The sequence below is a fragment of the Phalacrocorax carbo genome, chromosome 17 (assembly GCF_963921805.1).
Source record: "Phalacrocorax carbo chromosome 17, bPhaCar2.1, whole genome shotgun sequence".
In the NCBI taxonomy this organism is placed as follows: domain Eukaryota; kingdom Metazoa; phylum Chordata; class Aves; order Suliformes; family Phalacrocoracidae; genus Phalacrocorax; species Phalacrocorax carbo.
In genome coordinates this window covers 1,211,620-1,224,722 of record NC_087529.1, presented here as the reverse complement: position 1 = coordinate 1,224,722, position 13,103 = coordinate 1,211,620, and the positions used below count along the sequence as shown (strand labels likewise).

The following is a 13,103-nucleotide window of genomic DNA, read 5'->3' as shown; positions in this document are numbered from 1 at the left end:
TGTGTGGAACCAGTGCGGGAAAATGACCTGGATTAATTAAAAAAAAAAAAAAATCTGAGTTGGTTTTAGTCTACGTCAGATTTCCAGCCTAGCTTATCGCAGAGGCGCTGGAGGCAGCGCAAGCGGAGGAGCGCGGCTGCGCGGAGGCCGGGTGGGACGGCCCTTTCGCCCGTGCTCTCGCTGTCGGAGTGGCTCGTCTGCCACGGGGCTCCCCGAGCAGCATCAAGGAACACTGATTTTCACGAGGAAGGGTCTCGTCAGGGCCTCACAGCCTGTGGCATACGTACGCCCCGGCGCGGGTCTTTCGGCGGTGTCCGAGCTGGCCTCTGGCGCGGTTGTAAATGAGCTGCAGGTCAGCCGGAGGCGCTTTGGCACACGTGCCTCTATCGGCTGCAGGGCGCTCAGGGAGCCACTCCATAGGCAAACTGCTTTCATGGTTAATTAGCTTCACATATTTAGCCCCCCAGACTGGGTTTTCTAGCATTAATTTACAGCCACCAGATTTGATGTCTGCGTGCTAACATAAAATAACTAACATTTTAGTTATTTTGATCTATTCAGTGCCTTGCTGTCACTCTCATCGCTCAGTAGGAACATATGGTCATCATGTGATTATTTTTCTAAATAGTAGCATCGTCTTTCCCAACTTTCTTCCTGCTGCTCTACTGTTCTTTTGCCGTTTTGCAAAAAAGATCTATTTTCACCTCCTTTTACATTGCATCCGTGGAAGTTATTGGCAGGCAAATAGTTAAATGTTGACATTTTAAGTTGGTGGTAGGCTTGGACATAAGCAATAAAGCAAATGAGCAAATGCTGGCGCAGAGAAGGGCGCGTTGTGGAGCTGTGGTTTATGGCTGGCAGTTATATTTGCGTTGACCCTACCTTGGGAGGGTCCGACACTGTGACTGAAGTTTGTATTCCGGAGAATCTGACAGCATCGTGTTGACTAGGTAACCTGGTCACATTTAATGATTGCTGAAAAGTTGCATTTAGTTTTGTTGGGTGTTTGATGGTTTGGTTTTTGGGTTTGGTTTTGGTTCTTTTTTCTTTAAACTGACTGAAAATTCCAGGTAGTTATTTTGTTCTCACGGAGAGGGGTTGGAGTTGAACGAGAAGAAAAAGCGTGGAGGAAACTGAAAGCTGCTTAGCCTTAAATGCCTGTCCCAGAGGAGGTGGCTGAAGCAGAGGTTTCTGCGTTTTACGTAGGGTGGGTTGCGCCTTCCTTAGGCTGGATGTGCACGGCTGGGATCACTCTGTCCCGAGCCGGAGGGAGTGGCTGATGGAAGAGCTGCTGAAACGGCGAAGTGACGTTTCCTGTGAAAGTCTTTAGGATTATATAAACTTGGATTGACTGTGCGGGGGTGGAAGTTTCTCCTCAGTCATTTTTGAGGCAGCTGTGTTTTAAAACTGTGTTCATAAACTTACCCACTCGAAAACTAGGGATTTTCTTTTGGTTTTGCCTTTGTTCCCATTACCTTCCCCAAAAGCTGCTCCAGGATCGTACTGCTGTGATAGAAGTAAACTCTGCCTAGAAAGTAAAATCCTTCTGTGTGATTTATCTCTATTTCTCGTGTCAGTGTTGTCCTTTATCTCCCCGCCTTTCTTCTCCAGGGCTTATCCTCTTCCTCTTCCCCGTGGCAAATGGGGTAGGAGACAACAACAAAACGCTTTGCTGAAGGTGTGGAGGAATTGCCTTGGAAGGTTTGGGGCATTTTAGAAAGGTTACTTATGACAGTATCTGCCGAATTCCTCCCAGACTGGATCTTTGAAAGCTTAGAAATCAGGCCTTCCAGGCCATGAGACTAACTGGAGAAAATAAAAAGGGAAATCAAAATGATGTTTCTTTGTGGTGTTTGAGCCATTAGAGTGGATCTGGATTTGAGATTTCCTAGCAGCAAGTTCTAGGAACTACTTTTTCTTTCTGAGAGCCACTAGTTTCATGCAATCACGTACGTCCAGGCACTGGGCTTTCAGGAAGGAAGCCGATTATAACCTGCAGAAATAGGCAAAACTACATTCGTAAATGATTGGAAAGGCCAAATGACTGCAGACCGAGGGAATTTGCACCCGTTTGGGCCCAAGTTCACTGGGTCTTGCCTTTATTACTATTTAACAAAACTTTAGCTAAATTTTCTTCTGACCAAGGCTGTTTTTATGTTTGTTTCCCTGCACACCGTCAGTCCCTGTGCTCTGACCGCTATTATGTCTTGAGAAGGAGCAGAAAGAAACCACCTGACGACGTGAGTCAGCAAAACCCATCTCCGTCATTGTGCAGGGCCTTGGGGCTGGCCGACAGCGCTGCAGCCGGGGTCCGGCGCCGCCGGATTGTAACACCGGTACCGGAGAGGGGGCCCGGGTACGGCTGTGGGCGCGGGAGCCGTTTTGTGAACAGGCTCCGGTGCCGTTTGTGCCAGCGACGGCAACGTCCCGCAGCGTGACAGCAGATTCTCTGAAATGCGTTAGTGCTTTAGGGAGACGACGTGGGGGAAGGGTGCTTGCTGTGAGGAGCTCGCAAAGTAAGAAGGATTTAAGAGTATGATGGTGAAGTGCAGACAGATGTGAGGCAAATTGTTTAGTACGTTGTACCTCCTGTCTCCGATTTCTGTAGCGTCTCTCCTCTGCTATGCCTCACACATCGTCTGGCTCTCGGGTCTAATTGCCTTTGGTAGAAATTTTCCCTGCAAGTAGCGACTGAGTCACTCCGTGCACATCTCCTCTCCCTGTTTTAGTACGCGAGGTTGAGTGAAATAAGAAGTTTTCAGGCCTGTGTTTTCCAAGGATGGTTGTGTCTGAACCACATCACGTTGAAAATGTAACCTTTAAAAGAGGGTCAGGGAATGGAAGTCACTTGATGCATGGGACAGATGTTAGTGTCACAGTAAATTCAGTGCCATGGGATGCAGAAATGCCCGTTTCTCATTAGTTCTGAATTTTCCCAGAATTTTCCTGTTGGGTGTCTCGCTAAAGCTTTTAAACTGGTCAGCAACGTGAAGCTGTTTGCTCATGAGATGAATCATCATTAGTCATAAAAGATTCCTTACCTCGAAACGACTTCCCGTTATGAAATGAGAGAGAAAAGTCAAGAGAACACATTTCAGTCTCACCCCTGCTAAAGGGTGCCTGGGAGAGGAAACCCAAGTTTTATTCTTTTTATGAGATGCATGTTTGATAGGTTGATTCCTTTAAAGGGGTTGGAAATTTAGCAATAACTTTCCCCTAATGCTGGCTTATCTTCCGTCAAAGCGATCAGTATAAACCAGTTGATAAAGCGTCGTTATACACCGACTAGTGTCTTCGACAGTAGCGGGTTATTCTAATACCCTCTCCCGTCCCTAGGTTGTCGGTGGGTAGTTGCGGTTAACCGTTCTTGCGGACCCGGCGAGCTGCACCCAAACCCGCCGAAATCCCAACCTTCCTCTGCGTTTGCTTGCAGGGAGCGGGGACCAACGGCATCCGGCTGACCATGGAGAGCGCTCTGACAGCCCGCGACCGCGTCGGGGTGCAGGACTTCGTCCTGCTTGAGAACTTCACCAGCGAAGCAGCGTTTATTGAAAATCTGCGTAAGCGCTTCAAGGAGAACCTGGTCTATGTGAGTAACGAGGTGACGGATGCCAAAGTGTTCATCGGTGACCTGAATGTGGGTGTTTGCTGCAGAAGACATACCGCAGCTTTGCTCTGCGGGTGGATTTGGAGGTGGTGGATTTAACTTTAATGGACCATGGTTGCTTGTGTCAGAGCTGGTCCGGGATACTGTCACGTTAACAGATGCAGGGACTCATTGCAGTGCTCCGGCTGAGGTCTGCCGGCATTTACAGGTCTTGCCAGCACTGAAAATCCAACTCACACCGCATCCATCCATTGCATGAATTCACCCTGGGGTAGGCTTTCAGCAACGCCAGGCTTGACCTTGACCTCAAATGGTGTATCAGAAATAATCCAGTGTTCTTGCTTGTTACAACTGTTTGTAGGTGCTGTTTTCCAGCAAGGGTAATGTCTCGCATAGCTCCTGCAAAGTCATTCTCACCGCGCCAGGAGGTCGCTTCTTCGGCACCCTTGGCCGCGTCCCCAGCGCAGGGCTGCCGGCAGCCCGTGTCGACCACGTACGGCCTTAGAGCAGCCCGGCCCTCAGAGGGTCTCCCGCCAGACCTTCTCTAACCTCTTTACTTTGTGTTCTCTTTTTCAGACGTACATTGGCTCGGTTCTGGTATCTGTTAATCCATACAAGGAACTGGAGATCTACAGCAAACAGAACATGGAGCGATACCGCGGTGTCAGCTTCTACGAAGTTTCTCCTCACCTGTGAGTGGCCTGTGGGTAAACGGTGCGGTTTGTGCCGTTCCCGCACAGGCGCGAGCAATGCTGACGCGTGAAAACAGGGAGACGGGACCGTTCCTTGTCCCAGATGCGGCTCTAAAAATCATGGGATACAAAGGATCCGTCGGAGGGTGTGGTGAACGGCTCTTTCTATTCCCGTTCCTCTCTCCAAAGAGGATAAGCTGCCTTTGCAAGAGCAGTATTTGGAAAGGGAGTTGGTTCCTTCCTGGCTGGAGGAACAGTGCTGCTTACCCAGCCCTGGCAGGACAGGAGTTCATTGTTCCAGGGTTACTTGGGGTCTGCGTGTCGGGCTGTGAGCTTCCCCTGCTGCTGCCTCGCTCATTCGGCACAGGGCTGACGAGGGGAAGGAGTGTGTCTGGATGCGTGGTGGTTTCTTTCCTACCTCTGCTGTTACTGCCTGACCAATATTTATCTGGTATTTCCCTTGTTGCTAAGATACAGCCGGCCTGTTGGAACAAGGAATGTATTTATTTACATGGTCTGGCCTGGTAAGCATTCCCAATTTCCCATTTAAAAAAAAAAAAAAAAAAAAAAGTTGAGGTTTGGAGTTATTTTTGAAAGCACTTGTATTTTTTTGTCAGACTGAAAGAGAAAGATGACTGAGAGCTGATGACATTTGGCTCCAAAATGCTTTCTTTTGGCACCAAGGGCCAAATTCTGAGCACCTCCTGGAGGTTTTTTGTGGTGCTTTTTATTTTATTTTATTTTTTTAAAAGAGGTCTTGGCAGAGCAAGTGATATTATTTTTGAGCGAACTATTTGGATTGTTTCTTGTTACTGGCACATAGCCCAGGAGAGTAAGCAAAACAGAATGCGCTGCAAGCACGGAGGAGAGAAACACCAGTATTTGGGAAAGTCTGAACGCTTGAAGTTGTATTTGTTATTACAAAAATGTCATTTTTATAGTGTTTCTGCTTCTCGTGTGGACTTACGCTACTCGCGTACAGCGTGGGGCACTCTGCTGATATGCTTTAATTCCTGTGTGCGCCTCACAGAGTTACTGAGATCACAAAGCAGCCGATTATTTCTTAGGCTGTTCTCTTTGTTGTTTTGACTAGTCCCGTAAGAAGCTGTAAAATGTGCAGCTCATAAGTAGACCCCTGAGAGCTGCAGTACCGAACACCAGTGCTGCTCCAGCTGGGAAAACAGTATTTTTTGTTAACTGCTTTTATGGTTCCATTAAAAACCATTACGTTATTTGAGTATTTGCACATTTAAAAATGAAGAGCACTGAAATGCTGTGTACTGTACCACTCTGTCCTCCTTTTACAGTGTTTCAGGTGTCTTTTTTTCCTCTTTCTCGTATTCTAAACCGATTCTAGAAAGCCAAAATACTTCAATACTGCTGTTCCAGCGTCAAAATTAGTTTAAGGCTAGGCCTGAGCGCTGGGCTCTCTGGGAAGTGCGTCACACGTAGTCATCCAGAGGAGAAGTGTCACCCCTGTGGGCTCGAAGCGCAGCGTACGTCCCAGAGCGATCTCTCACATCCCGCCCTATTTATAGCCTGCCAGGGGCTTTGGAGGTGATGACTCCAAATGGGACCGTAAACATCTGTAAGTGAAGTGATTCTGTATGTGGTATGCAAGACTGCTAGCTTTTTGCCTAAACTCAGTACTAAAATCACCCAGTAAAGGCACGCAGTCTAAAGGCAGTTCTTAAAATTTACATTTATTGAACCGTTCTCAAAATACTGTGCAGACAGAATTTGGATGGGAAGAGAAGGGCTTGATGACTTCAGTGGGGTACGCGTGCAGCTGTGTTGCTAGGTAGCTCATTGGTGTTGCCTTAGCACCAAGTATTAATAGACTCGAGAAGGCCACTGTTATTTTGGTGTGATTATTTCTAATTAATTTCACAGCATGAGAGTTTGTTTTTTTAAAAAAAAGCAAAGTTACTAAAAGGTTGTCAAGCGTAGGAAGACAGGATATCTGCTTGATCGCCGCTTGTAAGAAAGCTGAAAATACTGTTACAGAGGTGGTCTTATATGGGTGCATTTTGAAGGGCTAATGCTCCCCTTTTCTCTTACCCTCTTCCATTGCCTCTGCCCAGTCCTTCTGTTCCTCTCTCCCTCTGCCAGCGGTTGCCAGAGTCATCCTCCCGCCCTCTGGTGACGTAAAAGCGCGTGTGATTCTCGGTGTAAGACCCTGTGTGGTCTGTTGCGGGGAGGAAAAGAGGAGAGCGAGAAAGAGCAGCAAAGGAAGAAGCAGGGCTCTGGGGCCGGCAGCTCTAAACCCTGGCTGTGTGCGGGCGGGAGGAACCCTCTGGTGGTCTGGGTAGCCTCTGGCCCCAGCTGGGCAGCAGCTTCAGCAGCCTGCAGGGTGCTTCTCAGGCCGTGCTGGCTTATCCCATTCTTTGGACAAGCCAAGGGAAGCTGCGAGGGGTTGGGCTGTTCTGGAGCCACCTTATAGGAGCCACCCAGGTAGCAAAGGGCAGTTGTGGCCTTCTGAGTGTGTCATCGCTTAAAAGATAAGCTAGAATAAAGGTTGATGGAAAAGAAGATGTTTCGTGAATGTAAAGCCTTTTTGTCCTGTAGGACCACTGTTGAAAGCGTCATCTGTATTGAGAAAAGTAAGTTTATCTGCACCATCTACTCATCTTCTACAGAAACCCTTCTCGTCAGAGAGAGTCAAAAGAACAGGGCTTAAAGGAATTTGGTAGATTTGTGCTATCACCCCGCAGAAACTTGGCTCAGTGGTTAAGATGCGTGTGGGGAAGTCAGCGATCTCCTGTGGCGTCAGCAGCGCGCAGAAGCGACATGCTCTTACCCAGCCCACGGGCCCCCGCTTGTTCTTGAGGTGGCTCTGCTAGGAGTTCGCGCTGTGGGATAGTCTTAGCTGAGGAGTCTGTCCTCCACTCGTGGAAACAAACTAATGCCTGGTTATCGTTGTCCCTTAGCTACGCTATTGCGGACAATTCGTATCGCTCCCTGCGCACGGAGAGGAGGGATCAGTGCATTCTGATCTCCGGGGAGAGCGGCGCTGGCAAGACGGAGGCCACCAAGAAGATCCTGCAGTACTACGCCGTGACCTGTCCCGCCAGTCAGCAGGTCGAAACCGTGAAGGACCGCCTGCTACAATCCAACCCCGTCCTGGAGGTAACTGGAGCTGCAGCGCGGAAGCCTCGCGTTGAGTCCTACCGGCAGCGCTCGCATTTTCCAGCTGAGGGGGTGGGGGCAGCTGGACCCCACCGGGCACGGCCGCGCCGAGCGGGCAGCGCGTCCGGCACGTGGGCAGGCCGCCTGCGCCGCACGCGGGGCAACCCCGGCCCGCTTCCGCGCCAGAGAGACGCCCGGCGGCGGCGGCTGGCGCTCGCCCGGCGGCAGCTGTGGGGCGGGCAGGCTGCCGGCGGAGAGGCGCGTGGCCTGGCGAGAGCCGCGGGGCGCCGCGCAGGCCTGCCAAGCCAGGGGCGGGCAGGCCGCTGTGGGCAGCGCTGCCCGCTGACCCCGGCGCTCGCGGGCGCCTTTCCTAGTGCTGTGGTGTCCTCTAGCGCCCGGGCCCGAGCTGCCTGCGTGGGGCCCTCGGCTGTTCCCGCCCCGCGGTCACAGCGTGTGCCAGGCCCGGGCCTGTGCGGGCGCAGCCCGCCGCGAGCAGAGCGGCGGGTGGCTGTAAGCAGGTAGCTGTGATGAAAGAGGAAGCTTCGAAAAGACTGTCAGACGTGACATATGTTGTCAGCAGTGAACTGGCATTAAAATAAGCTTGCTGGGGGGATTTGGGAATGTTTTCAGAGGCATGCTCCATCTGCAGTGCTTGCGCTGGGTATAAAGATCAACGTTAAGAGTCTGGGTAGCAATCTGTTTCCTTCTTGGTTTCCCTCGCAAAAGGAAAAACCCAGGCTTTAGTAGCCGTAAATAGGCAACTGGCAGCTTCGCCAAAGTGTTTATAAATAACCTTGTTTGATACTTACTTATTTTTCTCTAATAATTTTCTTTTCAGGCCTTTGGAAATGCAAAAACCCTTCGGAATGACAACTCCAGCCGATTTGGGAAATACATGGATGTGCAGTTTGATTACAGGGTAACTTAAAATCTGTTTTACGCTTCAGAAGTGCTGCCCGTCAGCGCAGGTCTCTCTCGCCTGTCCTTGCTCGTACTGATGAGTGCATGGAGCGATTGTTTTGCATTCCCTGGCCAACGGCGTGAGCACAGTCCATGGTAGCAAAATTTGGTTCCAGAGGATTTTATAGTACATGTTTTCCTTTCATTCTTCCCTCATTTCTCTATATAAGGAGCCAGTGAGATTAAATCCTCTTATTTCTAGGGGGTGTGTGCACCGTGCAAATGGATACTCCCAAACTAAACCCACGTAAGCCAGCAGCGATCTGAAGATAGTATCTGTCCTGTGTCACTTTGCACAGTGTTTGTTTTGATTCTGATCCAAATTGCCCAACACTATGAAGGTGCACACAGTGCCAGAGGCGAGTAGCTCAGCATACCGCAGTCATTGAAACGTGTCAGTGTGGAATCCCTCCACGCTCACAGTTCTGTTGCTTTTCCTTTGTGTTGAATTCTTCTGAGAAGGAGCTTTACACGAGTCGGACCCCATTCGGTGTGTGCTGTAGCCACGATCTCTGTAATGGCGTGTTGTCGTCATTTGATAGCTCGTTTTGCACGTGCTTCAAAACTCCAATTGCCACTATGTTTTAGCTGAAATAGATCGTGACGCAAAATGACAGATGATTTTCTGTCTTTTTCTAAGCTATCATTTGGTATCCTATTTGTCTGCGACTAGACCACCAAGAAACAGAAGTATTTTCCTCTGTGTTGATGAAATTATCCTAGTGTATCTGGTTTGATTTAGGGGGCTCCTGTTGGGGGCCACATCTTGAACTACCTCCTGGAGAAATCCCGAGTTGTGCACCAGAATCACGGAGAGAGGAACTTCCACATTTTCTACCAGCTCCTAGAAGGAGGGGAAGAGGACTTACTGCGGAGGCTGGGCCTCGAAAAGAACCCACAACAGTATCACTATTTAGTAAAGGTGCGTATTAACGAGTAGTTCTCACAACATTGATATGCTCCAGGGCCGATGTACTCTCAGTTGACTGTGCGGTCAACAAGTTTGAATTTTTTTATTCAAAAATAACACTGAGATGACTGCTATAAAAAGAAACACATGGCGGAAGTGCATTGAGCATGAGTAATATACCTTTGACAATTAGTTATTTATATCAAACTGTCGTTTTAGGGTCACTGTGCAAGGGTCAGCTCCATAAATGATAAAAACGATTGGAAGATTGTGCGAAGAGCCCTGTCCATTATAAGCTTCAATGACAACGAGGTGGAGGTAACACATGCACAGCTGCTTTTCCTACTCTTAAAGAATTTTTCTGCTTTGATTTGTTATTTCTGACCAAAGGCAGCCTTCAGAGCGAAGGTATTCTCTGCAAACATCCTGAGGGGGAAAAAAGCCACAAAATGTTCTCATAAAACGTTAATTAACACAAAAATGTCGCTGCCCTTTCTCATTGTGCATGCATTTCATCATCCTGGTTTCTGCCCGTTGCTTCCATCCTAGGATTTACTGAGCATTGTGGCTAGCGTTCTGCACCTGGGGAACGTGCAGTTTGCGGCTGATGAGCAGGGAAGTGCTCAGGTCACTACAGAGAATCAGATCAAATACCTGGCTAGGGTGAGTATCGCCAGTTAGGGATGTACTGCCTTAAAGGTGAATTCGAGAGGTTTCCTTGGCTTGAACTTGGTACCAGCATATTGTTGTAGAATATGGTTTAGAAGTTGTCATAAATTTACTTTCATTTGACCTAAATAAAATACAAATATTGACATCAAAACAGTTAAACTGACGAGTTCTCTATTTGCCATCTGATGCACCACTGACTCGAGGTTTTTGCCTTCAGGCAGCAGCATAGGAATAGGCCTACTCCGGGGAAGAGTTTTAAAGAAAGAAGAGCCCTGGTGGCTTTGCTTGGTCGGTTCTTTGTGCCAGAACAATCAAGCCAATTTATTTCTTAGGCCGTGTCACTGGCAGAAGGGAGGCGGCGTGCGGGAGGACGGGAGGGACTGGCGTTGCAGAAAGTCCTGCAGCGTGAAAGGGAAATGAAGGGTTGTTCCACTGGACTGTGATTCTGGGGACTGGCCTTTCTGACCTCTTAAAACTGGAACTGATACTTCGAACGTACTGCTTCATAAATTAATTAATGCTCTACTGCTTTGCAGCTTCTAGCAGTTGAGGGCTCTGTTCTTCGAGATGCCTTGATCCACAAGAAGATCATCGCAAAAGGGGAAGAGGTAAGAAGGTGAATGGGGGACGTGGGAGGCGCGTGGAATTAAATCAAGCTAGCGATGCGCCATCCGCTCTCCTCCCGGAGGCGAACGGTTCGCTGCCCACTTGGCGAAGGAGGCTGGTGGCACAACAGTCCCATAAGCTTATGGGGACCTGCAGCCTGTACGGCCCGGACAGGATGCCGTTAAGTGGCCGTTTATTAACAGTGAGCGAGGGAATCTTAATCTCTCGGTGGAATGGCTGTGGAGTGGCTTTTTTTCCCCTTCTGCCTGCAGCTTATCAGTCCTCTGAACCTGGAGCAGGCGGCCTACGCAAGGGACGCGCTGGCCAAGGCAATATACGGGCGCACTTTCTCCTGGCTGGTGAACAAGGTTAACAAGTCTCTCGCTTACAAGGTAAGTGACCCGTTTGTTGGTTGCTATCCCGACAGGCATGAAAGGAAGTTTCAAATCTTTTAGCTGCAAAGCAGAGAAATGGTACAGCTCCATGCTGTACCAGCGTTTCTAAATCAATTTGTTTTCCGTTAAGAGGAGGGTAAGGAAAGTGCGGCAACTAAACGGGTGGGATCCAGTGATGGACCGTGGCTGTGAGTACATATCAACATTGGTTTTTTGCCCTATTGCAGGAAGGAGAGTTTCCAGGCTGGAGAAGTACAACAGTTCTAGGATTGCTTGATATCTATGGATTTGAGGTTTTCCAGCACAACAGGTTTGTTTCAATTGATGCCTCTGAGTTTTAAGTAAACTCTGCATGGCTTCATTCATTATGGTGTTTTCTCTGCGTTGTGAAAGAAGACATCATTCTATCTCTGGATCTCTTAGTAGGAGAGAAAGAGATGATGTTTAAACTTCAGGAGATCAGTTGAATAACTGATAATCACAGGGCTTCTACCAGTCGGGGCATCCAGCTAACCCTTTGCATTTACAGCTCTTAAAGCTCCTGGAATTGCAAAGAGGCCGTTGCCTTTTTGGGGCATATTCGTGCGATAGCTTGAGCCCTGCCTCTGCCCAGCTCTCTGGCACAGCGGTGGCTGTTGTGGCGTCTTTCCATGGTGGTGGGAATAGAAAAGCACGGCTGTAAAAGAGCGTGTGGGCCGATGTCGGAGCCTGGAGCATGACTCTGGCAGATAGTGGTGAACCGAGACTCTCAAATTTGCAGTATTATTGGGCCCTTCTTAAAAGTGTTTGTGTTCCTCTGTGTTCCACCCTTGGTGTCCGTTTTCCCTCTCTCTGGAACTCCTTTGTGAGATTCACTAAGGTCACCAAATTTATACATTCAGTAAATAAACATTTCACCGTTAAATCTCTTCTATTTCTCTTGATTTACAGCAATACATTCATGCTGCTGCCCACTTATTACAGCTTCTTTTACTTGTGGTACAGCGTTAGTGATTGTTTTCTGGTTTTTGTTTGCAGCTTTGAGCAATTTTGTATTAATTATTGTAACGAAAAACTGCAGCAGCTCTTCATCGAGCTCACGTTGAAGTCGGAGCAGGAGGAATACGAGTCAGAAGGCATAGCGGTAAGAGCCAATGTCCCCACTTCCACTGTCTCCTTTGTGGCACCTCCTCAGGCCAGAGGGCAGATTAGAAAAGGTGCTGCTACTCATGCTCTGCAAAGCAGATGAGTTCAAGAGCTTTCCTTTCTCCTTTCTTCTGAAACACTTCGGTAGCTGTGATACAGCTCGACATGAGTAATGCCGTGCCAGTCTTTCACTGACTGAAAAAAAGGCTTTTTAAAGGGATTGTTAGGAAGACAAATTTGATGAGTGAGAAAGCTTTGTTTCACGTTTGACAGAAAGATTATTTAAGTAAGGTGCTGTCTGACATGTTCTGAAATCTTCATGGTTTTTTCCAGTCCAGAATTTTTTTCACCCCAGTGTGATTTCTTGTCTTTGTAGTGGGAACCAGTTCAGTATTTCAATAACAAAATAATCTGTGATTTGGTGGAAGAGAAATTCAAAGGCATCATTTCTATTCTGGTGAGTTGACGCCACCCTTTTAACTTAAACATCAGGGGAAGTGCAGTGGAAAACAAGGGGGCCAGCACAGGAAAAAAAGGGTCTAAGCCTACATTAGGGTTATTTGGGCCGGTGGGAAGAGCTGTGGTACACTGAACAGTGCCACCGTTAAAGGTCATGTTGGATCACCTCCATCTGCTCTCAGGAAAGAAGCTCCAACCCAGGCAGTCTGGGAGGAGGAAAGCGTCTTCCTTTTGCGCTCAGCAATTCTTCATGTGTTGAACGAGGGGATGGCCTACCTGTGTGGGACGGAATTAGAGCCGGCCCGTGCGCTGGCAAGCACAGAGGGAAACGAATACTAGAATGCCTGTGTTTGTAGGATGAAGAGTGTCTGAGACCTGGGGATGCCACAGATACAACGTTCTTGGAGAAACTGGAGGAAACTGTGAAGAACCACCCTCATTTTCTCACGTGAGTGTTCACACTGGTAGGGTCCAAGTGTGCCATAGAGCCTAGAGCTTTAATTACTCCTAGATAATATTATGACTCCTTGTGTGTGTGGCAGTAGCAT

The 13,103-nt window shown here is 48.5% G+C and overlaps 1 protein-coding gene across 4 annotated transcripts in view; it reads left to right on the top strand.

Moving 5' to 3' along the window:
- MYO1C (myosin IC) overlaps positions 1 to 13,103 on the top strand; it is a 55,896-nt gene that overhangs the window by 30,523 nt on the left and 12,270 nt on the right. For all 4 annotated transcript variants that reach the window (XM_064467763.1, XM_064467764.1, XM_064467761.1 and 1 more), the window contains 13 exons: positions 3,434 to 3,589; positions 4,184 to 4,299; positions 7,230 to 7,428; positions 8,267 to 8,347; positions 9,131 to 9,310; positions 9,518 to 9,616; positions 9,848 to 9,961; positions 10,507 to 10,578; positions 10,849 to 10,968; positions 11,199 to 11,281; positions 11,989 to 12,094; positions 12,473 to 12,553; positions 12,912 to 13,003. In XM_064467763.1, coding sequence (XP_064323833.1) covers positions 3,464 to 3,589; positions 4,184 to 4,299; positions 7,230 to 7,428; positions 8,267 to 8,347; positions 9,131 to 9,310; positions 9,518 to 9,616; positions 9,848 to 9,961; positions 10,507 to 10,578; positions 10,849 to 10,968; positions 11,199 to 11,281; positions 11,989 to 12,094; positions 12,473 to 12,553; positions 12,912 to 13,003 — 1,469 coding nt within the window. In that variant the 5' untranslated portion in view covers positions 3,434 to 3,463. Of the gene's footprint in view, positions 1 to 3,433; positions 3,590 to 4,183; positions 4,300 to 7,229; positions 7,429 to 8,266; positions 8,348 to 9,130; positions 9,311 to 9,517; positions 9,617 to 9,847; positions 9,962 to 10,506; positions 10,579 to 10,848; positions 10,969 to 11,198; positions 11,282 to 11,988; positions 12,095 to 12,472; positions 12,554 to 12,911; positions 13,004 to 13,103 lie in introns of those variants that run through there.